The 27,380-nt window shown below is 33.1% G+C and overlaps 7 protein-coding genes across 7 annotated transcripts; 3 read left to right on the top strand and 4 right to left on the bottom strand.

Moving 5' to 3' along the window:
* Window positions 1-136: 136 nt before the first annotated feature.
* Window positions 137-2,382, top strand: EAE98_002699 (uncharacterized protein; the record flags this gene model as incomplete). Its single annotated transcript, XM_038950319.1, has 2 exons — window positions 137-220; window positions 290-2,382. The coding sequence occupies 2 exons, from the start codon at window positions 137-139 to the stop codon at window positions 1,394-1,396; spliced, it is 1,191 nt and encodes a 396-aa protein (XP_038812848.1). The 3' UTR covers window positions 1,397-2,382.
* Window positions 2,383-7,948: 5,566 nt separating this feature from the next.
* EAE98_002698 (uncharacterized protein) lies at window positions 7,949-9,460 on the bottom strand. Its single transcript, XM_038950318.1, has 2 exons — window positions 9,003-9,460; window positions 7,949-8,919 (listed from the first exon to the last, which is right to left on the bottom strand). The coding sequence occupies exons 1-2, from the start codon at window positions 9,262-9,264 to the stop codon at window positions 8,354-8,356; spliced, it is 828 nt and encodes a 275-aa protein (XP_038812847.1). The 5' UTR covers window positions 9,265-9,460; the 3' UTR covers window positions 7,949-8,353.
* Window positions 9,461-10,041: 581 nt separating this feature from the next.
* On the top strand, window positions 10,042-11,976 carry EAE98_002697 (uncharacterized protein; the record flags this gene model as incomplete). The annotated part of the gene is made up of 4 exons (XM_038950317.1): window positions 10,042-10,474; window positions 10,527-11,071; window positions 11,127-11,629; window positions 11,679-11,976. 4 exons carry the CDS (start codon window positions 10,042-10,044, stop codon window positions 11,974-11,976), a joined length of 1,779 nt encoding a protein of 592 aa, XP_038812846.1.
* A 293-nt stretch (window positions 11,977-12,269) lies between these two features.
* EAE98_002696 (uncharacterized protein) lies at window positions 12,270-13,119 on the bottom strand (the record flags this gene model as incomplete). The annotated part of the gene is made up of 2 exons (XM_038950316.1): window positions 12,270-12,961; window positions 13,017-13,119. 2 exons carry the CDS (start codon window positions 13,117-13,119, stop codon window positions 12,270-12,272), a joined length of 795 nt encoding a protein of 264 aa, XP_038812845.1.
* A 4,385-nt stretch (window positions 13,120-17,504) lies between these two features.
* On the bottom strand, window positions 17,505-18,389 carry EAE98_002695 (uncharacterized protein; the record flags this gene model as incomplete). The annotated part of the gene is made up of 2 exons (XM_038950315.1): window positions 17,505-18,205; window positions 18,287-18,389. 2 exons carry the CDS (start codon window positions 18,387-18,389, stop codon window positions 17,505-17,507), a joined length of 804 nt encoding a protein of 267 aa, XP_038812844.1.
* Window positions 18,390-19,769: 1,380 nt separating this feature from the next.
* Window positions 19,770-20,612, bottom strand: EAE98_002694 (uncharacterized protein; the record flags this gene model as incomplete). The annotated part of the gene is made up of 3 exons (XM_038950314.1): window positions 19,770-20,098; window positions 20,144-20,371; window positions 20,426-20,612. The coding sequence occupies 3 exons, from the start codon at window positions 20,610-20,612 to the stop codon at window positions 19,770-19,772; spliced, it is 744 nt and encodes a 247-aa protein (XP_038812843.1).
* A 1,428-nt stretch (window positions 20,613-22,040) lies between these two features.
* Window positions 22,041-22,887, top strand: EAE98_002693 (uncharacterized protein; the record flags this gene model as incomplete). Its single annotated transcript, XM_038950313.1, has 2 exons — window positions 22,041-22,140; window positions 22,193-22,887. 2 exons carry the CDS (start codon window positions 22,041-22,043, stop codon window positions 22,885-22,887), a joined length of 795 nt encoding a protein of 264 aa, XP_038812842.1.
* Window positions 22,888-27,380: the final 4,493 nt, after the last annotated feature.

Genomic DNA, 27,380 nt, shown 5'->3' with positions numbered 1-27,380 from the left:
TAAATTCGGTCGGTTTGGCTTAGTGTGGCGCCGATCACGTGTAAATTATCAATCGTGATATTGCTTGCCATGTGACTGAGGCATCAGCATTCACCAGTAACAATTCTCGATTGACATTGATCCAGTAGAGAGGACGATGGCAGCCCCAGTATCAAGAGGCCTCAGAGCTCATAGAAAGTCTCGACAGGGGTGCATGGCATGTAAAGCACGAAAGGTGAAGGTAAAGTCGAATGAATGATTCACTTGCAACAGATGTTAGCTATGTTGCTGATCAAATCCGAATCTGAAGTGCAACGAAGCACGCCCGGCATGTGATGCGTGCGTCCGCCGAGAAATATCATGTCACTATCCCGAACCAATTCAAAAACGACCGACAGAGACAAGGTCCCCTTCCAATCCGCCTTATGACCTTGACCCCTCCAGGGAACTCGATATTACAGTGGCTCGTGAAACAAAAGAACGTCGATTACTTGAGATGCGCCTGCTTCACCACTTTTGTACCGAGACCGCCCAAAAAGGGTTCCTTTCCATTCACGATGAAGGTGTTCGTGATCTGTGGACTAAAGGTGCTCCGACTCTAGCTTTCGATCATCCAGTCCTCTTGAATATGATGATATCAATTGCAGCTCTCCATCTTACCAAGATCAACCCAGCGGCTGAAGACATGGCAGATATTCATCGGATATATTTCAATGCAGCTGTTCGTGAGCATCGTCAAGTCATAAAAAATATCAACAAGGATAATGTTGAAGCTGTGTGCCTCTCTACAATTCTGATTGGGTTGCCCGCGTTCATCCTCCTGCAAAACAATAATATTGGCCATTACACAGTTCCAACCCAAGTATTCGCTCTTCTCCGTGGGAACGTTGTTTTGTTTTCGCAGACAATTCCTATGCTCGATCCGAATAGCCAGCTAGAAGCTCTGATTTCCGCCAAACCAGACATGAAGACGTTAATGGAAGATGTTCGTAGTAAAATATATCACCAACCATTTTCGGAGCTTTTAAACTGGAGGGCGCCGGGTGAGGTTATTGATGAGGAAAGCCAGGCTGCTTTTACTTTTGCATTAAATTATTGTGGACGCATTCTACTCGGTATCGAAGGTGGAGAGGACCTTTACGAACTTCGCCGTGTCATATATGCGTTTCCGACAGTCGCACCCAAAGCATTTGTTCAACAATTGAACGGAAACAGCAATCGTGCACTTGTTATTTTGGCTCACTTTTTCGCACTCTGCAAAGCTGCTGATAATGTCTGGTGGATGAGAGGAATTGCAGAAAGAGAGGTGTTTGGCATACAATCCATTCTCCCTGAAAATTGGCAATGGGCAATGGCATGGCCTGTGCAAAAGCTAGCAGCGTACGCTGCGATCAATGTGACAACTTCAACTAAATAGGTAGATGGTAATATGTCACATTTGTGCATTTTTGTGTAGTACAGACGAGAAAGCTACTTACGGACCATAAAATTAATCTCCGATTTCGATTACAATGGCACCGGCCCTGCTGCTGCACGAATTTGTTTCTTGAATGCTATAATTCAGACAAATTGAGCATGTGCCCTACCTCTCAAATATTGTTCGGAGAACCGTCCCTGAAGAGGGCAAAATCTCAATGGAATTCCTGTTCAGAGGTGTGGCAGTCTGAAGAACCCGCTGGACGACATTCCAATTAATGGATATGTTCTACGAGACGGGGAAGGACTTAACGATGTGATCGACCAATCGAACAACAATTCTGAAATAAGGCCTTACTCATTAGCTGCTGATGTGAAAGGAAGCCTTCGATCCATCTTCTTCGGGTATCGAACGCGTGTAGTTCAGAGACCTACAATGATATGGATGCGAGTCCTTTCCAAATCGAAATCGATGGTTGATCTGATCTGACTTCAGCATCGAACTATGGTACACCACTTAGCATCGATGTATCGTTATCTCAGGAACTTATCACAATGGTACTAGCAACAGATTAACTGTATCAATGCGCACAAGTCAGATTCTGGCAAATCCAAAGAAGTATTAGACTTTCTACACTTCAATTATACTGGTTTTAGATGTTCTGAGAGCCCACGATTACTTCCTTTTTTCACTTTCAGAACACACCTCTGCTCCCAACCGACAAGAATTTAAGTTATCGCTAATTGTTGGTATCAACTTGGGTTGATAAAGTATATAGTACTTTAGTCTATTGTATTTCATTTATGCTTGATCCTTATTATTATAGGAAGCTAGTACTTAATATAGTAGAAGAGCTAGTGTTAGTGTATACGCTAGTATATACGCTAGTTACAATACAATGTCTTCTTAGATTATACAATCAATATCCTGATACTAGCAATTCTTAAGTTGAATGGATCATATACTTAAATCTAAGTTTATTATTCAATCTTAAATACAATATTCTACTCGTTCCTTAGCTTTTATTCCATTATTCTCTTTCTATTCAATATATTATTTTAATAATTATTTTATTAGTATCAATCAAGTCTTTTAAAGCTTGATATACACTGTTTTTAGTTATAGTGTCTATAGGATTCGATTTCCCGTTAATCTATTTAATCTCTATAATCTTCCTATTTTCATAATATTGTTATAAAGCCATAATATCGATTAGGAGTCGTTTTTCCGCGCTTATGCTAAGTTTAATTAATAGATCATATAGTGACTTAGAATCTATACAGATTATAAGTAATATTTGCTTTTTAGGTTTGAGAATAGTATTGATAGTACCCTTAATAACTACTCTGATATCAAAATCTAGAATTAGTATATATAGCTCAGAAGCTAGTATACTCCTAGTAATTCTTTTATATTTAATTGATATTCAGTAGATAATATTAGTATTGCTGTATTTATCTATGAAATATATGATATAACTAATTTGTAATGATAGATTAGTATTATTAGTAAAGGATATATTGATAAAGACGATTAAGTTGATAGAATTCATATTGAAAGATATGAATATAAATCCTCTTTTCGGATTATCCATTTGTTATTTGATAATTTTATTAAATTTGATAATATCTTCCTTTTTCAGATCTATTATCTGAGCAGCAATAGAAAAATGATATAACATTTTTGGTTGATATACAATTACAATATATACATCTCTTACATATTAAACGATATACTAATTCTTTGAAATAATATTTTTTTGAACTTTTCCTTTTGTTTTATGTATATCGATATTTCCCGATATAACTATTCTAAGATTATTATATTGTCTTTTTTAATTCAAATAAATCCTATTACCCTTAAGAGTAATTAATTTACTATTAAATTTAAATAGATAATCTTTAATAAATTATTTTCTGTTTTTAACTATAAAACTAGTTTTTTTCAACTTCTTTTACTTTAAATATACAAATCTTTTATTTCTAATTATAAGAGTATTATCAGTTTAAAATCCTATAATACTAATACAATCAATCGAATAGAGTAAACAAGGATTGTATATAGATTGTATTATATTTAGTCTATCCCTATAATGATTATAATAAGTTTCAAATTAATAATTTCCTATTTTTGAAATATTATATAAGAGTTTAATGATATATAGTATATATTTATTATTAAATCCAATCTTTATTAATACTTCTATATAAATAGGTCTACTCAAAGTTATAATTAATTGGATATATACTTATATAATATCCTATAAATAAATCTGAATATTCTTATTTAATACTTATAAAATAGTAGTAAGTATAAAAATAATATATTAGCTAATATATTAAATAGTTAATAATTGTATTAAAATAATAGTTTTGCCTGTATCCTTGTATATTTGAATTATTAATTGTAACTTTGCATATATTTTATCAATTCTTTTTTTCTTTATTTCATTAACAAATCGAGATTTAAATAATTATATTTCAAACAGTATACTAGCTTTTGAAATAATTTTAAAGATTCTATTCTTTATTAAATTATCAACTTCCTTGTATCATAATTCCTTATATTGTATAGGTATATTATCTTACAAGAATATAATTAATTGTGATTACAGTTTAATATCGATATCCATTATATTAACTATATTAACCAAATTGCTATACAATCGATATTGTAGTTGTACACCTAATTATACCACTAGAGGAAGTATTTGCGGTCGTAGTGTAGGTATATATAATATATCAATTATTATAATATCACTATCATCATCATTCATAGTATTAGTATCATTCGGCTCGACTTCTTCAGATTCTTCATAAAAAGGTTATATTGATGTAGATCGAAATTTAATTAATCCATTAGTGAGTTTTATCTCACATATCTCCCTATCCGTTCCAATTAGAACATATAGTTCAATCCATTTGTCTGATGTATTACCGCCTTTACCCTCTCTCTATACTAAAACCTATAAATTAAGTAATAAAGTAAAGATTAATATCATAAATAGTCTATTCCTCATTCTAAATACCTTTGTAATCTGTCTTTTAATTTGTATATAATATACTTCTATCATAGCTTTCTTTATAACTTTTGCACATTAAATGATTATCGGGATTGAAGAGTTAATATTACTTAATCTGGAATACATTCCATAGACTAGTAGTATAGGAACAAGCCTATTAGATTTTACTATATTATTTATAACTTTTACTACCATTTACAGAATTATTGATTTTGTTAAATTATTATTCTCAAACTTCTTTATTAAGATCTTATATATATAGTATAATGGGTAATGATATTGTTCTATAATTCCTACCGAGTTATACATTTCAATTAGTACACTTTTAATAATAATTGATATGGATTTTGTATTTTGAATAAACTCTTTACTCATAAAATTCTTTTTCATATTATAAATAATATAATTCAATAATTCTATATATATATCAATTCAATATTTCCAAAAGCTATTGAATATATACTTAACTGAAACGTTTTTAAGAAACTAAGTAGCTTGATATTATATTATTTTATCGATAATATATAGAACTAATTTTTTTGTAATATATATAATATCGATATATATAGTATAATTAAACTCAATATCCTTTGATAAAGTAAATCTAAAACGTTCTAATGATTTGCTATATATTTGATAATATTTATAATATTTAATAAAATATTTGATAATATTATTATTCTCATTATAGCCTACTTGTTGTAATACACAATAAAAGCATTATATAGATGAGTGGTCAAATCGATGATATAGGTGTTATAGCTCTATAGTCGTTAAATAGCAGTTATTCACCTTCCATATCAAAAACGCATGTTCGCATCTTCTAATAACAGAGTATTAACCGATTGGATTGATGAATTTGTTAGTGATATTGTTATAAAACGCTTTAAGTCGGTTTATATTCTTTAATCTTAATAAAAATGGAATATCGACATTCACAATATAAAAGTCGATATATTTAAATAATATTTCAATATAGAATAATCCTATTGATATTATAGTTTTCTTTTTAAAATATATATTTATAGCTTTTATTATTTATAGATTATATATCACCGGATATATTTATTGCTATATATAATATTATTCAATTCTAATTATTGATTTATTTATATAAGCTATATCAATATATATATTATAAAACTTCTTGTTTATATAATTTATATAAAAAATATTTATTGGGTTCTTTATAAATAAAATAATTTCAATAGAATCTCTAATAATTATATATAAAAAAGTATTAATTAATAATTGATTAAATATTTTCTAATTATTGATAAATTCTAAATTAATAAAAAATATTTCTTTTTTATTATTATTATCAATATTAAGATTCGTAAAGAACTAATCTATTTCAGTCTCTAAATCAGATTCTACATCCATAGTCTCTCTTTTGTATTTGATTAATTATTAGTTATAGTATTTATTATATATACTATTATTACTAGTTTTAATCTTTTCTTGGTATTTATAATAATTCTTATCTTATTCTTTCTGAATATATTTTATTAATTGATATTCTTCTTTTTTGTATATCCAATAACAATTATATTGATTTAAAGAATTAGATTGTTATTAGAATTTGCTTTTAAAGCTATTATATTTGAAATTACTATTACCTTTAGAATTCTTAGAATTATCTCAATTATTATTGTTGTAGAATCTCCTATTAATGAATAGTATTTTATTTTTTTTATTTTTATACAATTTCTTTTATGTATTGATGGATTGTTGTAGTTGGTTGATTAAATCAAATACTTCCTTTTTGAGGTTAAAATAAGTCAGGTTGTATGTTTTTATATCCTTATATATAAGTATAAGCTTATTATACAAATAGGATATTTATTATATAATAGGATTAAGTTGATATTATAGTATGTATAATTTCTTGATTATAATGATAAGATATTTATTAAACAATTTATTTTTATATTTCTTTTTAATTGATTTAAGATTAATATTATTTCATTTAAATAGTATATTGTATTAATACTTCTTTTCTTTAAAGTTATTTTGTATATAAGTATAAAGCTTCTTGAATGTCAATAGTAATAAGATATAATTAGTATAAAAGAACTGAAATATACTATTTTTAAATATGATTGGGAATATCTTGTATTACAAGTTTATAAATACCTTTATGTATTATAAGATTTCGTAGAATATTAAGAGTTTAAAATCGAAATTATTGTTATTTCTATTATATTTCTCCTTATCAATATAGAATTTGAATAAACTGATAAGAGATTGATTATTAAAATGATTGGGATATATTGATGATTTCTTATCTCTATTGTGTTATTTCTTTTTTTCATTATTATCATTATTATTATTGTCAGGATCTTCTTCTTTGTTATTGTTTCTGTTATTATTTCTATTACTATTTTCATTATTATTTCCATTATCATTTCCATTATTGTTTTCATTATTATTTCTATTATCATTTCTATTACCTCTTTGATTATTATTATATTTGAAGCTATTTTCAATAAATCTCTTGATCATCCTGAATCTAAACTTAAAATCCTTAATATTGCGATTCTTCAAAACTTCCTGAATCTAATCCTTTATTTATATTTCTATAATAGACTTACAAGATTAATTGTATAAAGCTATATATACTTCAATATCTATCTTTAATATCAATACTCCTTGTATATATAATACTATATATAGCTTTTATATATCCATTTAATAAATCTTTGAAAATTATTCAGATATAAATATATTAAAGTTATTATAAAAAACCTCAGCGAGCTTGTTATTATTGATATTCTTATAATTATATTGTTTACATTTGAATTTGATATATTTAGTGAACTTTTTAGTATTAAATACAAATCCATTTTTAGTCTGTTATTCTTTTACTAGGCTTAACCACTCTTTACAGTAATCCTCTTTCTCCTCTATATATAAATCCTTATCGACAACCTTAGGAACAGCAGAGGCAATTGTAACGTTATCGTTGTCCAACATAATAATGTGTGAAAGTAAGTATAGATATAAGTGTTTTTGAAAGAGTAAAAAAATAAAAAAATAAAAGGGTATTTATAAACATATTTTAAATAAAGATTTGTAAATTACCCTGCACAACATACAATACAAAGACAAATACATAATAAACACAAGCTTGATTTATCACAATTAATAAAATCAACCTTCTTGAATATATTTTCCTGATATAATTATCCGAAGCACACTCTTTAACACAACAAAAAAGAAATAGTGTATTATACCAAGTACAATAATATCTTCCTTTATAATCTCTTCAGAATTTCTATCAATCTTAAAAACCACCTCAAAGCACCTAATACTTTATAATAAAATTCAAGACCCTAATTTGTAATATTATTAATTAGTATTGATATCAACTTGAATTGATAAAGTATATGGTACTTTAGTTTATTATATTTCATTCATACTTGATTCTTATTACTATAAGAAGCTAGTACTTAATATAGTAGAAGAGCTAGTGCTAGTGTATACGCTAGTACATACGCTAGTTGCAATACAGTGCCCTCTTAGATCACATGATTAATATCCCGACACTAATTTTCATACACTATGGTCTCTAAATTACTTTCTCCGCAGCTGTATACGACTTGTTTATTTTAGCTTCTTGAAATATCGACTATTCGGAACTGATGTAAAGTATTGGTCTGATATATTCTATCAGTGAATGCGATAAAAAGTTATCTGTCCGTGGACACACGAGAATAGAAGATGTTTATGTCTTTGATTAATAGTTTCTATTACATATTGAGTTTGGTGCAGCCAGGCAAGCAAGAAGAGGCCTGCCAATCATTCGGAGTAAAGATGATTTCACGTTTTACTGCTTCCGTCATCTTGTTAGAAGATGGCTGATTCGGTTCATTGAGCTCATGAGCCACCTAGCAAGAAAAGTTCACCTCCCGCTACGTCTCCGACAAACAGTCCTAGCTGCCCTGCAATTCGGCTCTCTCACGATCCCCAATCTCAGCTATCACGTTACTCGTGTTTCCAATGAAGGGTTGCTTCGGCGGGTCATAGTACAATGGGGGCTCTGTTGAAGGCTCCGCAGAGGGACGTTTAGCATGGCGTTGCCGCCTGGAAAAAAGAAATGCCAGCCCAGTAATCGAGAAAGCTACAACCACAGCACCCACGGCAATACCGGCTTTTGCGCCTCCACTCAGACCACTGCCCTCAGAGGTGGATATGGATGCTGGTGTCGCTGATGTAGTCGAGATTACTGATTGTGTCGCCGAAGCGCTGGTGGTAGCTGTGCTAGAGGCCGACGAAGATGTCTGGGTCGAGCGTATTGGAGTAGGAGATGCTGTCGAAGTTGATGAAGAGGCTCCATTAATGACTAAGAATCCGGTACTTGATATTTCCTGGGAGCTAGAATTATATACTGAATTGAGATCCTTGAATCGGAGGACATATTTTGCATCTCTACTCAGAACGTTCGTCGGTATTGTGATGGTCCAGTCATACGTGCCGCTGTTATTTGTATTCACTTTCTCTGGAAAACCGCGGGATAATGAATCAGTAAAACAGTTTTGTACATTGAGTTTGGGAGGTTACAACGGCAGTGAATGTTCTTACCGGTGAGCAGCTGGCTGAATTGTGTTGTCTCATAATCCCAGGTCGTAACCCACAGATTGGATAGAGTTTGAAATTGATAACCCTCTGGGGCTGGGTTCCAAGTAACCTGAAGGGTTATACCCTCGATATATGTCTTAGAAAGGTCCGCAGTGTTACCATCCGGCACAATCCATACGGTGGAAGAGACGTATGTTTGGGCATGTATAGGAAGAGCGTAGATAACAAAGATCCCGAACATAAGACTGAGGATGGAGCGTCGCATTGCAATTCGTCTGCCGAGAAGAAATAGATGACTTGATCTCAACTATGATTATCCGTCGTCATCAAACAATCCTAATAAATAGGGATCACAAACTTGTGTGCGTAGGATCAAAGAACTGCGTGAGTAATGTGCCACTTGAGTATTCATTTGGCAACTTTTTGTAATCCTCAAAAATATTCACCACAATCAGAGCCATTTCAATTAAGGACAAGAATGTCTCACTTGAGAGATCCTTGTTGCTCATGCTTCTCTGTACTGGTCGTTTTCCCAGTACCAACATGTTGGTAAAATTTCGAAGCTTAACATGTATGGTCAGTGAATACGGTTCCATTATTACTTACTTGGCCCATGATAGTTATTGATTGGATAGCGAATGGACTAGAAAACAGTTCGCGAAGCATTCAACAATTGGCCAATCAATGTCTTTCATTTAATCTAGGGGGGGTGGGGCAGGTGATTATTTGAGGGCGCTTACAGAATGAAACCCCACCCCTGAAACAGAAAAATAGAAAAATAGAACACTGCCACCTCTCGCCCCCAAGTTCACTGTTTACCGCTCATAGTACTTCTTGCTTCTGAATATTGGCCATTGAACCCTTCGAGAAAGTCTCGTCCAATCAATTTAATCCTCATTTAACCTGTACTCTATTTTTGTGAAGACTGGCGCTCTTAGCTTTCTACACGTTCTTTAGATTTCACTCTTTACCAACATTGTGTTTCTTCAATTCCATTCGAAATTAAAACAATTCTTTGCGGGATTGTAGTTCACTAACAGTTATGGCCTTCAGATGGAAGGTATTGACCCTCGTTGTCGCGATTTTTCTTCTCCTTCTTATCTACCAAAGACCCGCGATTAAACGCTATCAAGAATCATACGATCGGACTCAACCGATAGTTCAGTCGGCTTCAGATGGGAAAGGAAACAAATTTAGATGGTCCGAGGTCAAACATAGCTTTCCTGTTACCGATTTTATACCTCTTCCAACGAATCCGGCCACAACCATACCGAGAATCCAACATCGCTTTGAGAAAGAAACTCAAGCCGAAAAGTCAATACGGCAAGCTAGGCTTGAGGCCGTCAAGAGTAATTTCACACATGCGTGGAATGGCTATACTAGCCATGCATGGTTGAAAGATGAGGTAATGCCTTTGTCCGGTGGATCAATGGATCCCTTCGGGGGGTGGGCCGCGAGCTTGGTCGATACTCTCGGTCAGTACACAGCATTCAGACTTCTATGTCATTCTACTAATTCTTTCTCTAGATACTCTTTGGATCATGGGGATGCATTCGGAATTCAAATTAGCTGTCGAAGCTATTCAAGAAATTGATTTCAGTACATGCGCTCTTGAGCAAATTAACGTCTTTGAAACTACTATCCGGTACCTGGGCGGTTTTCTCTCCGCTTATGAGTTAAGTGATGGAAAATATCCAGTTTTGCTACAGAAAGCGTCGGAGATGGGAGAGATGCTGTACAAATCCTTCGATACGCCCAATCATTTACCCATTCTTCGATGGTATTACCATGTTGCTGCCACTGGTGCTCCGCAGGAAGCCGAAGACAATGTTCTGGAATCAGAGATTGGCTCCTTGACTCTAGAGTTCACACGTCTTGGCCAGATTACAGGTGATCCCCGATACTATGATGCTGTGCAGCGCATCATGAATATATTTGACAACCAGCAACCTATATCTAAATTACCAGGAATGTGGCCGGTGGTTGTAAACGCGAAAGACAAGAACTTCGTGGAATATGGAGGTTTCACTATTGGCGGCATGGCTGATTCGTTGTACGAGTATCTACCAAAGGTAAGCTTGGATCATCTTCGAGAAGATTTCTACTATTTTATGCTAATTTCAAAAGCAACATCTACTACTTGGCGGAGCTACTCAGCAATATAGGAGGATGTATGAGTTCGCATTGATTGCAATGAAACGCAATATATTCTACCGCCCGATGACAAAAAATGGTGAGGATGTTCGCTTGCCTGGTAACGTGGATAGTGATGGAAAGACACTAGTCACGGAACTTAAAACAGATGGAGAAGCACAACATCTGGGCTGCTTTGCAGGAGGAATGGTTGCAATCGGTGCGAAGATATTCGAAAATGAACAGGATCTAGAATTGGCAAGAAAACTCACGGATGGATGTCTCTGGGCTTATGAAAATATGCCCCTTGGGATCATGCCTGAGAAGATGCATACAGTTCCATGTGAGAACGAAAGTCACTGTCCCTGGGACGAGCAAAAGTGGCTCGAAGGTATAGATAAAGACACCGAAGGCAACGAAACTGTGCATGAAAAGATACAACAGCACCGACTGGTAGCTGGAGTCACGAAGTTCGATGATGGACGTTATATTCTTAGGCAAGACTTCTCACATTTCCATTGTCATGACGTGTCTAACTTTCAACAGGCCCGAGGCAATCGAATCCGTTTTTATACTTTATCGCATCACTGGTGATCCTAAGTTGCGAGAACAAGCTTGGACGATGTTCAACAATATCATTAAACATACAATCACCGATATTGCACATGCTGCTCTCGACGACTGTACCGTCTCAGAGAATCCTCCCAAGGCCGACAGAATGGAATCTTTTTGGATGGCTGAAACGCTCAAATACTTCTATCTTATTTTTGCCGATCCAGATTTGATCAGCTTAGACGAGTATGTCCTTAATACAGAGGCACATCCCTTAAAGAGACCAAAATAAGGTTTCTGCCGAGTTTCATTCGTCAATGATAAAAGGTTTTCATCACTATTCATTGCTTCGAGCGTTTTACAATTCTCTGTGTTATAATTTCCACAAAATTTAAAATTGGCTACTTCTCAATCTTCTTTGCACTGCCATTACTGCTATACTAATAAGCGCATATCATCCGCTGCACTCGTTTCCAGGCCCTCTTTGCTCAATTCCACTATGAAATTTTGACTTGATGATATGAATGGAGTTCAAAAGCACCAAATTCTTGATTTAAGAGGCTTTGGTTTCCTCGCCGTCTGGAATTAAAAATTCGACATATCTCTCCATTGACTATATCGTATCAGGGACAAATCCGCAAGAATTAGGTCTTGAATCTCTTTGTATGAACCGATTGCGAGGAACTCCTTCATAAAGAACTCACGTTCGATATACTGGCTAGGAGTTGCATCGTCCATGGAATCTAGCAATCGATGAATTTCTCGCTTCATTTCCATCTCGTAGATGACTCGTCCCTTGTTATGCGGGTAGGGGTACGTGAATACTTCCCCCATTCTTCTACTCCAGCAATGGACATACAACTCGTATTCAACATACTTGTCCTTAAGATCTCTGCAATTCTCTTCGTTATCATAGTATGGTCGGCGAAGAAACCGACCATAGTGTTCAAAACGATACAGGACCTCAAGTTTGATATCGTATCTCGCAGGCTTACATACGCGTGTCACTACTCTGTATATATAGTCTTTGGGCTTATATATACTCAGCATTGGTGCGTACTTGATGAGTTTTGAATGTACTTTTTTGACCTTGAGAGCATCAAGATGATCGATATGAGGGGTAACACCAGTGTTACATAAACTGATTGGTCGCGGAAACGCGTCTTTGAACATTACATACATTCGAGGGCATGTGAATGCAATGGAAACGTCTGAGACGATGAGAGATCGCATGATTTTCAACAGAATCTCTACGGGTAACCTCTCCAGTGATGAATCTATTGGTATGTTATTAGCTAGTGATTATGAATAATCTTACGCCAATCCACTTACCCGATTGTTTTGTAGCTCGAGATCTAGACAAAAGATTGAGTACATTCTTGTTGTTTCCAATTTTTGAGCTGGAAAGCTTTTCGTTCGATATTTGGGCGCCCATGATATAAATCAACTAGATGACGAAGCTGTGATATAATAGACTTGTTATCTTTTAGTCAATGTGCTAGCGTCGAAAATTGAGGTGATGCTTGTGCGGAGATTTTACTTGGGATGGCTTTGAGGAATTCCGATTCTTGTCGCTGACTTCTGAGATGATATTTTGTCAAGGAAGATGAAGGGGGAAATATTAGAGTCGGGAGGTGACCTATATAAGCAGATGGATGTTTGTGTACGGCTAAATCATATCCATGATTCACGAGTCAATCGTGAAATAGCATTCCTGGGAACTTACCACCGTATCCTCAGCTCATCCATTTGATACCATATCATTCTATACCTCCATGAGGTGATTACAATAACACTGTGAGAGCCCTAGCAATTACTGCTCATGAAACGTACCTTGAAATGCAGGATAAGCTCCCAGCCCCGAGAGTCTACATAGCACATCTGCAAGTAAAGCTCTGCTCGAGAAATATCCGTTTGTATAGCAAAGACGTCTCAAAATGGTGAGTTCAATTCTGCCCACACAGAACATAATAGTAATCGCATTGGTTCCATCTTTCGAAAAATTGAACGGCCATTGATGTAAAAACTGAAAGCAGTTGACGGATGTGTTGACGGGCAGAATCCTATCCGGTTTTTGTTGAACGATCCATCGCATATGATCAACTACCAGGAGACTGTATGCCAATAATGCTACATACATAGCTTGCAGGTTGATATGAATTGAATCTATTTTGGTGGTGGTACTGATGTGTTTAATATCATTGAAAAGGAGAAAAAGAATGAAGGAATAAAGGAATGACAATACAGCTAATTGTTGTCATCTTTTTCTCCTGACCTTGTGCTCTACTTCCTGATTCTATTTATATTACTTAAATCCTCACTTCAAAGAATCATAGATTGCTCTTAGCCTCTGGGCAAGCCTGTCAATCTTTAGAAATACGGTTTCCGTGATAGCTTTTTAGAATAAATAGTAAAAGAAATCGAGTTTTCAGTGATTTAGTACACATTGAAATAACATCCCACTGTAGATCGCCTATTAGAATTGCACCTGGGGGAGGGTTTCCTAAAGAGGCAATTTCGAGGATTTAGTTTCTAACGAAAAAGGGGGAACAGCATTCCCTGTAATCTTTTTAAAGATTAAAATTTTAGATTTGGTGTGGATTTTTGAAAGACGCATGTCGTCTTCAATTGGTTGATCGATACAAAATCTCGAATTAAATTAACGATCGATCCCCAGTTCTAATCCAGGAACAAGCTCTCAATACGCTTAAGGCGTCATAAGGGCTGAAAATTTGATAGACTTTTTTAGCCGAGATATTCTCTAGCTTTAGGTTTCAGTTCAAATTACGGGTATATCACTTATGGAAAGTTTTAAATATTATGAAAGGTTTTCTATGATTATATTATCAGGGCTCATTTCCATCTTTAAGATACATGTCCTCACAATTTTTATCCCGTTAGTGCTTTGTCTCATTTTGCATCTCAGAATAAAGCTACTGAAACTCATCACATCTTGACATCAAGAATTTTATAAATTAAGAAAAACTCGATGATACCTATAACGAACTCGAACAAGATTTTTGTCCATGAATATTGAGCAATAAGAATGAAAATTATCATATATCAAGACCCTCACATAAAACAAGTTATCTTTTGATTCTTTAAGAAGACCTAGAATGACTCTTACAGACAACCCCAATGTCATCTGAGGGTGTAATCCCAAACGAAAGTTAACCGAGAAGCAACTACCAAAGAAGATTATAGGCTCTCGACTAACCAATATACATCAATTTTCACATCCATTGAATGTTTCGTTTGGATTTACAGAATGAATTCTTAGATAGCTATAAACCAAAACCCACGCTAAGCGAAGTACAGCGCTTGATCTAAAGTAACACCTACTAATTTCAAAAGATTACTATTAGAGCGATAACATTGAAGAAGATTACTATTTACAAAAGCCACCCAATGTTGAAGAGGAGTTAGTACATAATGAAGCAGAGTGAAGAATTTAATTTCCAGTATAAGACTACTTGGGTTTTCGACACAATACCAAGCCAAATTAATGATCAAATTTGCTGTCTAGTCATGTGATCTTCCCGATTCTATCACTCGTGAGCCTAACTAATAATACATGACGTGTGCAATGCACACAGGGCCTGAAACTCGGAGGGGCCGGCTCGGGGGCGAGAGGACACACGTAGCACGCCCCCCCTGATCGGTATTATCCCCACTTTCACTTATATATTTCTTGATTATATAATATAACTATAAAATAAAGCTAATCAACATCACTATAATGTAATAAAATTATCAATAATCATGAATTACGCCCCGAAACCCTTTCACTACTATTTACAATACTTTATATTGATGTAAGAGTTCTGGAATCTACTCATTATACATATAACACTTTTCCGGTTAAAATATACGATTATTCAGCTTTTTATACCCTAGTTTATTTATAAACATATAAAATAAAATTGAATAAAGTATTATAGAAAGATTCAGAATTACTTAAATTATTCAAAATAATATATCATTTATTTTTAAATATTTTTATAATAGTATTTTTGAAGGATTAAAGTTGAAAGTTCGAAAAATTTCGAAAATTTCGCTTATTTTGTATAGGAAAAGCATTACAAATTAAAAATTCTAAACTTTTTCAACTAAAAGCTTATATAACTTTTCAACAAAAATACTTAAAAATAAATTAGAAATTTTTATATAAATAAAATAATTCATGTTATTTACTATCAAGTTTTTATAATTTAATATCAATAATTGAATTAATTATATAGTATTTTAATTTATATAGAAAAATATAAATTTTGCCGGGATTTTGTTACATTTGTTATAGAGATACAATAAGTAACCGATATCCCTACATCTTACACAACCCTATATCTTGCACACTTTTATTTCTTTTCACATCAATATTCTAAATTCAATTTATAATCAACCAATCATTAAATTCTCTCAAAATTTATAAAATAAATAGAATAATATATACTCTCTACTATCAATCAATTAAAATATCAAATATATTAATATATAAATCTAAATCTTAATTTTAAAAATCATTACATAAAATTCTTTATATCGATTTATTTAATATTGCAAATAAAAAAGAATATTTATTTCTTTAAAAAATATAAATTCTAATATATTCTAATATACATAATTAAAAAAAGTAGTTTTTTTTATTAAAAATTCGAAATTATACCAATATATAATTCGAATTTTTTGAATTAATCTTTTTTATAATAAAAATCAATTATAAATCAATGATTTTATAATATTTTTAGAAGATTTTAATTATGTTTTGATATTTATATAATAACTTTGATTAAAAAGTATAAACAATTATTTTTTATATTATAATTATATATATAATTATTTATAAGGAAAATACTAATAAATAAAATATAAGATAATATTATATTTAAATAATATTTTTGAATTTTTTGAATTTTTTATTCTTTGATATAATTTTCTAAATATATAATCATTATTTATATTAACATTCAATAAAATAACTTATAATATCAGTTTATAATCGAATTTAATATTCAAAATTACTAGAAATATTATAGAGTTTGAAGATTTTTTTTAATAATAAATTCTTTTAAAAATTAGAAAAACATTTATTAATTTTTTTTGAAAAACCATATTAAACCGTTTAATTCAAATACTTTAATGAATATATTTTATTTATATTATTTTTTCTCTTTATTAATTTTTAATCAAATTAGATATTATTTCTAATTAAAACTTTATTATTATATAATTTTGTTATCATTATATTATATACTTTCTATTATATAAATATTTCAATTTATAAATAAAATTCAAATAATCATTTTCAATTATTAAATTTTATTAAAATATATAACGATATTTTAAAAACAATTTTTCAATTACTTTTATCTTTTAAAAAATCATATATATTTTTCAAAACTTCTATAAAACTTGAATTTCAATATTTTTTGAAATTTTAAACTTTATCTCGATAATATTAATATAAAATAATTTAATAAATTATTCCAAAATCTTATAAACAAATTCTAATATAAACTTTTCTTAAATTATCAGTATTTAAAATTGATATTGTTTTAAATCAATCAATATTTTATTTGATATCTTAAATCTTCCAAAACTTTACCATTATATAAAAGTAATTCCAAAATTCTCATTAAATAATTTCGAAATAATTATAATAATATTTCGATTTATAATCCATTTTTGTTTTGATAAATAAAAGTATGCAAGATACAGGGTTATGCAAGATATAGGGATATCAGTTAGGTTTCAGAACTTTTAGTAGTTTCAGTCACACTACTGATCTGGATAATACAAAGCCTACTCTCACAGTCTTTTCTACTGTTTCCGCAACTGCTTTCTTCTCGCTTCAATGACTGAAGAATCTTGGCCATACTTCTTATTAGCTACACCGATAGCTATTCTGATGATGTATAAGAATATGTGTTCTGGTTCTCTGTTCTTGTATACATTCATAATTCTACACATCTCATCAAACCATGCTTTTCCACCCATGTTAAACGGAGAAGGATAGTGTGGAGACTCATCATCTCCACGAAACTGTAGCCATCCTCTCTGAATTTCAACGTAGGCGCACCATGCCAGAAGCAACTGTCTTAAAGCATGGCCAGAAGGATCAGCTTCCTCGCCATAAATGTCACGGGGCAGAAACTTGCCAACGTCGCATCCTGGTGTGGCGCAGTACATCAAGAGGTCGGATGATCCGAGAGCTTGATCTCGAAAGTAGAAGTATTTTGTGGTATCGCCTCTTGCCATCCATTCACCAAGTAGTTCATGAAGTCGAGCGGATGGTCGAAATAGTGGGTGCTGAACGTCTTCCTCTGAGTCTTGATCCCATAGACGGGTTTCCAGAAGTAGGGCATCTGAATTCGGGTACTGACGCTTGTACTCATCAAATACATCATGACAAGTAAGGCCAAACACTACGCCAAATGTGGGACCAAGATGTCCATGACGTTTGCAATGATCTCGGTAGGTAGAACAACAATTATAGACTTCTTTTCGTGGTTTGTAACCTGCTGCGTAGATCTTTCGATAGCTAGAGATAAGTTAGCATAGCTGAACAGGAATTAGAGCAACATAATTGAGAAGAAAATTACCAGAGATTTGGGAACTGAGCTCGACATGATATTCTTGTAGAGGTTCAGCGGGTTTGGGAAGCGCCATTGAAATCAAATCATGATCTTTCTTTCCTGATGGCATTATGAAATGTTCTAAGAATTTAAGCTTGATAGTGACGATAACTTCGAATCTTTCGTTGATTCAGATTGTGAGTTTGAAAAGTTATTCGGTGGTGTAGATGTGGAAATTTTGAAGGGTAGCTTGAACATCCTTCTGTGGAGGTGTGTTCGCATGCACTTTATAAGAAGCTGGGTACTGTAATACAGCTAGTCTCTTCGTGACTAGACATTACAACCGTATGAATCATATCGCTAGCCTAGCCGTAAAACTTTTAGACAGCCGTACTTCACTAACATTCAGCGACGTAAGAGTCATTGATTATCAACCCCACTTGACAAACGAATAGCATGGACTAGTCTATCAGAAGCCAATTTTCAAGTTGAACTTCTATACCATGGCTGGATATTGATGGAGATTGATGAAGAGTGCACGCGTCAAAGCTGCCCAATGAATGGGAGATCATACGCAATTTATGGAGTTCGAACAATCACGGAAATGGTAGAGAAGAGAACTTACAGAATTTCCCCTAAAATGGACAAAAGTTTGTTTCAGGTCGGCATTCTAAGGTGCAAAACTTTAATTGATAGTTTGCCTAAAGCTTTCCACATAAAATCTATACACACTTCGATACATAATGACTCTTGCTTATCTTTACAAGCTTTTCCAACCTCAAACTGTTTAGTCATGCCAAGAAACCAAATTCTCGTCAAACACTAGAATTTCAAATAGTGATTTTTGTTAAGGATTAATCGTCCAGAGCTAAAAGCTTATTACCCGACGATCACATTGAAGGTTGTTTGGAAAGACTAAATTCACCGAGTATTCAATATTCTACAATCCAACGATGAAAATTATTAAACCCCTATGTTGATTAGGATGTTCAAGTCATTTGAGATATTGAATTTGATTGAATTATTGAACTGTCTTCAAAGTTCTAATTTCTCTTAGATAGGTATTTGAATACCTTTATCATTGAGTTATAATTCGGCCTTTTGGATACCCTGAGCTAAAATAGCCTACCCCAACTATATCACTTGAAGCCACTTTCATGATGAAACAGGTTACAGTTTGACTGGAGAATTGATCACGTGGATTTTAGGGCAAGATTGAAAGTCACATCACTACAATTTTTGATTTGTCAATTCTTTGCAAGATTGAATAAAATTTGTCTGTATTCGCTATGAATCATTGTTTAAAGATTTTCTATTTAGCGATCATAAGATCGAACCATTGTATCACCCAATTCCTGTAAAGTTCCCAGATTCAACAATTTATTTCCAACACTTTCTTTCCGTAGAATGGCACAAGTAGAAATCATCCCTGATTAAAACCCAATCATCTCCCTCCACTCAGAATAATCCAACATCATCTCTTTCCCCCAGCAGTGCCTCGCTTGTCGGTCTAAATTGCCTTGTATTCTTTTCTTTTGAGACTTGGGACCGCGTAGTGACATGTCTTTGCTCGGCCGATGAAGAAATCTGTTTTCGTATCGCACAGCGCGGAAACTTTGATGAAAAGTCCAACTGAGAGAGCATGGCAAAGAGATCTGGTAGCCTCTTCTTGATTCTTGATTCGAATTGTAGTTTGCCCTCTAGTTTCAATTGGCCAGGGCAGATGAAGGCGATCCCGAGGAGACCAATAATAACAGTCCTTGAGTTTTGATTGACGTGGGCAGCAGTGATCATGTCTCCCAGAAGCATATAGATATCCTTCAAGACCGGTCCAATCCTCTATGGAAGATCAAAGTGGGCGTGGTCGACACTTGGGCATGTGACCATGATCCATATCATGTTGTGGGAGATCGCTGTTCGTACAGCGGCATATCAACTGCTTGAGATTCACACGCTTGATATCGTCACTAAAGAGAAGGTAAAAGCTTCGACAAGTCAACGCTAATGATACTATGTTCTGGCTTCCATGGAAGTCTAAGTTGCTCGCGATTCGAAGGAGTACCTCCTGTGGCAATCTTGAGATGTGGGAGTTGCTGATGGGAGTTCCAAACTCTAAAAATATAAGTTAGTGTGCTACGTGATAAATCGAAATGCTTTGGTACTTACGAGTTTTGGTCTTGGATCCACCTTGCACGTTGAGCTTCGTACTTAATGCTATTTTTTCCTGATTCAGCGTTCTCTTGAAATCCAACTTTTCACTGAGAGTCATACAATGTAGAGCCGCAGCTTCTTCATCATAAGTTGCCCGGTTGGCTGGTAGTGCCTTTGTAACTTTCTTGTTGAGTCTAATCATATTTGATGGTGATGTGTGACTGGCAAAGGGGAAAAATTGATGGTAAAGTGAGTTTGAATCGCGGGATCGTGAAGTAATCCTTGATGGTAACGGTTTGATGTTGAGACTTTGAATATCAGCACAATTTAACTGACTTTCAGTCGCAGGATGTTCGACTTTTATGATTTTATAGAGAAAAAGAAGAAGAAGAAAGTCGATCCTAGGAGCGATACTTTTGATGCTTATATACCTCGATATCATTGCGTATCTTCAATAACTTAGCCGTACGATAAATTGTATGGGATAGAACGTGGGGAGTTGGCGCAAATTGCACCGTAACATGAATTTACACAAGCCGTACACACAAGCCGTACACAAGCCGTATCCCCGAATTGTTAGAAAGTTTCCATTTAGCAAGTATGATTATTGTGTAGAATTCACTATATTCTGACAATCGATTTCCTGGCTCAACACCGAATGTGATGACAACTCAGGCCAGAAGATCTTGAGATAAGAATGCAATTTATATAGAAAATCTAGGTAAAATAGCGAGTGTTCACTAGTTTGATGTAGTATCGAAATGGAGGATATATCAATTGAAGAATCAAATAATTTTTCCACAGTCACGGTCTATCTTTCGACGTAGTAGTCTTGTTTGGTCTATAGATATGTGTCATGACCTAACAAGACAGTCTTCGAGATCATAAACCGATTATCAATATGTGGCGATGCAATATCTGAGTGATTTCGATACTATTTCACAATTTGAAAGAGTTCGATAGCTATTCCACATCAGATTTTCTTCAATATCACACCTTTGAGATTCAGTCTTGATAGTCTTCACAGTGTGTAGAATATAGAGTATTCAACTGTCCATATTATAGTTTATTAATGAAGATCATCAAAATTCCTGAACTAATTAGAATATTCAGATTATCTGAGATGTTGAATTTAATCGAAACGTTAAACTATTCTCAAATTTCTAACTGCTTCTGGATATTCAAACCCTTATATTGTTGGAATAGTCCGAAATATTAAACGTCATAATTAAATATTTATCCAATACATTAAAACATATAGTTAGAGATCAAACATCTTGATTTGTAAGAATCATTATCCAACTCCATCTATATCGAGATAAACTATTGATTATCATTAAACATGCCGTATCATCTTCCCAGATAACACCGTATACACATTGAGCAAAGTATTCCTTACTATACCTCTCGCTTATGGTCGCGTACGGTTTTGTAACCCCTTATATCCTCAAACATTGCTTTCTAATTAGCACAAGTCTGAGTCAAAGTAAACTCAACTATACTTCTTCCCTATTACAAAGTCCCATTTTCGATTCGAACCGTAAGAGTTTAGACTTTAATCGATTAACAACGGTTATTTTAAGTATCTCTCTTTTACTCAATTTCCAAAACTTTTCGAATGGATCTTAATATGAAGGGAAATATGGGAAAGAAAGGTGCCAACGACGAGGGCGAAATAGGGAAGGCTGCCGAGAACAAAAAGAAGAAAATATCTCGACATGTCTCTCGAGGTGAGCATTTACACTATGATCATGATGTAAGAATTGACTAACATCCTTTCAGAAGCCAGCCTTCATCTGATAGATCTCCCCTTGGACATCATCAACCTCATTGCAGATAATCTACCACCAAGCTCAATTGTTCTCCTTGGACTCACTTGTCATGTGCTCTATGCTCTTTTCTCAAAACAGATCGCCGAGACTTCACTGAAAGCCCCAATTTGGAATCTACACACAGAATCCGAGCAATCTGTTTCGTCTCACCAAATGAATATTGAACTCCAACTCCACCATGTGTTAAGAGATTGGAGTGGATTAGCCGGGTACAAATACTTCAACACAGCCGATCTATATAGACTACAACATCCTTCCCCACTGGCAAAAAAGTTGAACTGGATGGACGATGATATTTTCTCGGTAATCCGCGCTGCGATGAGTGTTATGACGACGGTCAAAGATACAAAACGTCTCAAAGAAGAGTTTGAATTTGGCGCCTTAACAAAGAGGCAAAGGAAGATTCGTAACTCGTTGAAATTAGCAGGTGGGCTTTTCTTCAAATGTCCTCGGCCTGGTGGAAGGAAAGATTATCTTTGGCACCATTTATTAGAGGATGAACGACTCGAAATCACAGATTTGATGCAATTGTGGGCTCCTCGCGTGGATTCATTGAAATTTGAGTTGAATTTGCATAGACGACTGCGTTGGTCACAATATATGATGACTAGTTATGCCGAATGGAAGGAATTGGTAGGCTTTTGATTGGGGGTCTCTGGACGGCCTGTAGTTTCCACGGGTAATGATCCAAAGAGATTTTGTTGGAGGTCCCCTAGAATGAAGCTTCTCGTTCATACCTTCCTCGCCTTTTTGACATCAAAATTTTTGATATTTATCGGTGGGAGTACGTCTTTCAAAAACGAGAAAACAAGATATAACAAGATTTGCATGCATCTCAGCATAAAAAGGAGTAAAATACAATAAATCATTAGAACAATCCTTTCGCAGATGAGAAAATGCAAAGACAGGATGGACTTCCAACACCGAAAAGGCTCGCACTCAACATAAAGTCGTTCTTTTCCCCTATAGTTCCCAGGTCATCCCACCAACCTAGGTACTTACTTAGACCAGACAAAGACAATTATAATTCAAAATGAACCTCATCCTATGACTATCTCCTGTGTCTGAAAGATCGTATTTACCAGAATAAATAGCTGTAAACCGTGTTGTCTTCTTGTTTCTAGGGAGTCTTCATTGAGTTGAATTGATGCACCAAATCTGTGAGTAGTGCAAATATGGCATTTAACTTTAATGCGCACTTTGAGATAGAATGAGTTGATTCGAGCAAATCTGATGGCGCATTCGTGAATTCTCCATATATCTTCGGATTCGCAAGTGCGAATTCTTTCAATCTCTTCAGAGAAACTTTTGAAGCTTTCATTCAATTCCCAGTCACTGTCTGTTCTGTTGAACCCTTTGCAACGCAAAATTAAAATGCCGCATATTACCCAAAGCATACCTATACAAATGTAAGAGTTCTGGAACCTACTTACCGCACCCCTGTGACAAATGTGACAAAATCCCCGCAAAAACGAGGTTTTCCCATATAAATTATTATATTGGATATTCTATTTAAATCTTTATATTTTCTTTTCAAAAAAAATACAAATGATGAATAATTATAATTAAAATATAAATTTTTTTTCGGAATATTTTTCACTATTTTTTGTTGAATAATTATATAATATTGAAATTGAATTTTTTCAAAAATTCTAACATGTAACATTTTTCCCATACAAAATAAGCGAATTCTTATAAAAATCTTGAATTTTCAACTTTAACTCCTTTAAATCCTATTTAAAAAATTAGAAAAAAATATTCCATTCATTTTTTTATATGATTTGATTAATTAAATAACATTTCCTAAAAAAATCTCTAATTTTATCTTTTATTTTAATAAATAAACTAGGGTATAAAAAGCTGAATAATCCCATATTTTAGCCGGAAAAGCGTTACATGTGCGGTGAGCAGGGGCCAGAACTCTTACAAATAATACAGTAAAACCTCTCCATAAGGATATCGGTTTTTATAGTCTTTTTTAAGAATATATAGAAATATCCTTATATAAAGATTCCACTTAATCCCGATATAGTAATAATTTTCTTTCGATTAATTTTAATCAAATCAATTTTATAATAGTTTTTTTATTTCAATTGAATTTATTTAAATTCTCAATATAATATTATATAATAATTAAAATCCTGATAATCTTATTGATTCAATAAAGATATATATAATCCTGGAATCAAGAAATATAAGAATATTCTAATAAAAGGGTTTTAAGGATATAGGTTATTTTTAGCCCAAAATTTTTTTGGAACCAAAAAATATATCCTTATAGAGAGATTATCCTTATAAAAGGAATCCTTATGGAGAGGTTTTGCTGTATCTAATAATGAAAAGTCTCGAGTCCTCTCTCTACATCCAGAAGAATTCTCACGACAAGTGCTCGCATGGAAAATTAAGATCCAGATGCGTGTTTGTCTACCCTACCCTATATCTATGACAGCATACATACGCTATCAGTATTGCGCATAAAAGCATATTTTAACGATCTGAACGAAACCATTTCCCTATATGGATATGACAGCTTCCAACATACCCATACTCTTTTCATGGATTATTAACTCCCCCCCTTCCTATCACGCTCCCATGATATATATCGCAAGACAAGAACGAACCAGATATTCAAAACTTAACCGTCCTAATTCCGAGCAAAAATTTGCTCTATAATCAATACCTAGGTAGGTCACCCGGTCGAGCCGGTATCAAAAGAAACTCGCAACAGATGAGACGATACATGTAACGAAACTCCGAAGACTTTATCTAGCTATGTAATCGCGGGGCTGGTTTTAGATTTTTTTTTGATTATGTGAGTATTCTGCCATTAGGCAACTTATGTGATCACCTGGTGGATATACTTTTGAAATTTGAGTGATGATACGATATGCTATCCCCTAGACTATCACTCCATGACACCTTCGCTTAAAAGAATCTAATTAACCAATCAGATCATCAGGATTTTGAGAATTCTTATTATTTTGATACGTTTTTTTATAATAATGATTCAAAATTTATAATCTTAATAAAAATAAATAATAAATTTTTAAAATCTTTATATAATCTTTTATTTATTCTTTTTTTTTTTAATAAATATTAAACTTTTAATTTGATATATATTTTTTAATATATATTATATAAAAATCGTCTATAAATTTCTTTTATTTTCAAAGGTGAAATATGATAATATTTATAAAATCTCAGAATCATTATTTCACAATTAAAAAACTATAGAGATATAATTGATATATTTAATATAATTTTTTCAATATATTTTGATCTTCAAATACAATATCAAAACTTTTATATATAATATTATTTATAAGGTTATTGATGTTCTTACTCAGTGCACGGACTACACAGGTGCCATGGATTGATAGTCTAGGGGATACAAATGTATATTAGCTAGATTATCTGCATGACAGCTATTTACTTAAAGTCATCGACTAATCGATAGATAGATAGTGAATACTAACATCAAATCTCACCTAATCCCTCCAAACCAATCCAAGCACCCCTCCCTTCTATTTCCCCCTCCGGAAAACCCCCACTTCCCACCCTAAATCCAACCAATCACCACCCACAACCCACATCTCAATTCCCATTCCCATACCCATCCTCACCCCTCCCACATCCACACAAATATAAGCCTAAACCCCCCATTTTACCAATCAATAAACAACACACCCAAGCGGCTTTAGCTCACTTGGGAGAGCGCCAGACTGAAGTGCACTTCGGTTTCTACGATTAATCTGGAGGCACTGTGTTCGATCCACAGAAGCCGCATTCTGCGAGTTGGGGCTTACCCTAACTTTACTTTTTGTGGGGGTTTCTTTTTGTTTTTTTTTTGGAGGGGGAGGGGAAAGTGTAGAGGAAGGAATGAATGGGATGGATGGATAGATTAGTAGCACAGGGTGAGTGGGTACAAGTAGTTTGTTTATTAGTAGGATTTATTTAATCTTTGAAGGAATATACCGTATATGAATGAGTAAATGGTCTCGAGATGGTGTCGAGATATTTTGTAGATTTCTTACAGACATAAAAATATAAATATAAATAAATATCGTAGAGCTTAGAGCTTAGAATTTAGTTTACTTGTCCTTAGATGGAAGTTTAGTAGCGTATATTTATATGTAAGAGTTCTGGAACCTACTTATTGTACCTCTGTAACAAATGTAACAAAATCCTTGCAAAAAATGAGTTTTTTTATATAAACTAATAAATCTAATATTTAATTGAAACCTTTGTATTTATTTTTGAAAAAAATCAGAAATAATAAACAATTGTAATCCGAATATAAAAAATTAATTGAAATATTTTTTATCATTTTTATTGATTAATTATTTGGAATTGAAATCAAAAATTTTCGAAAATTCTAACAAGTAATGTTTTTCCTATATAAAATAAGCGAATTTTCATAAAAATTTAGAGTTTTCAATTTTGATTGTTTTAAATCCTATTTAAAAAAATTAGAAAAAAATATTCTATTTATTTTTCTATTAAATTTGATTAATTAAATAATATTTTCCAAAAGAATTTTCAATTTTATTTTTGATTATAATAAATAAATTAGGGTATAAAAAGTTGAATAATTCTATATTTTAGCCAGAAAAGCGTTACATGTGCGGTAAGTAGGTTCCAGAACTCTCATATACTTGTTAGTAATTATTTATCTATCTATCTACTTACTATATATACGGAGTATTAGATTTGAACGAAGTACTAGTAGAGAGATGAATGGATGAATAAATGAATGGAATGGGATATAAGTATTCTATTTGAAGAGTATTCTATTTGAAGAGGGGAGGAGAGAAGGAGAGGAGGGAGAGGGATTATTATTTTATTTTATCTTTTATTATTCTATCTATTAATCTATCTATCTATCTATTAATTCATCTAGTTCTTTTAGATACATATCTTCTCCCTTTATTTATAGAATATTATAGAAAAATATAAAGAGATATATAGAGAGATATATAGAGAGATATATAGAGAGATATATAGAGAGATATATAGAGAGATATAGAGAGATATATAGAGAGATATATAAAAAGATATTTCTATATACATTTCTATATATATTTCTATATATATTTCTATATACATTTCTATATATATTTCTATATACATTTCTATAT

Source organism: Botrytis deweyae, assembly GCF_014898535.1.
Source record: "Botrytis deweyae strain B1 chromosome Unknown BDEW_005, whole genome shotgun sequence".
In the NCBI taxonomy this organism is placed as follows: Eukaryota; Fungi; Ascomycota; class Leotiomycetes; order Helotiales; family Sclerotiniaceae; genus Botrytis; species Botrytis deweyae.
This window is presented reverse-complemented; position numbering and strand designations above follow the sequence as displayed.

Coding starts and splice junctions, on each gene's coding strand:
- EAE98_002698 (XM_038950318.1), bottom strand. CDS start 9,264: ATGCGACGCTCCATCCTCAGTCTTATGTTCGGGATCTTTGTTATCTAC. Junction 8,920..9,002: donor ATTCAGCCAGCTGCTCACCG/GTAAGAACATTC, acceptor GCGGTTTTCCAG/AGAAAGTGAATACAAATAAC.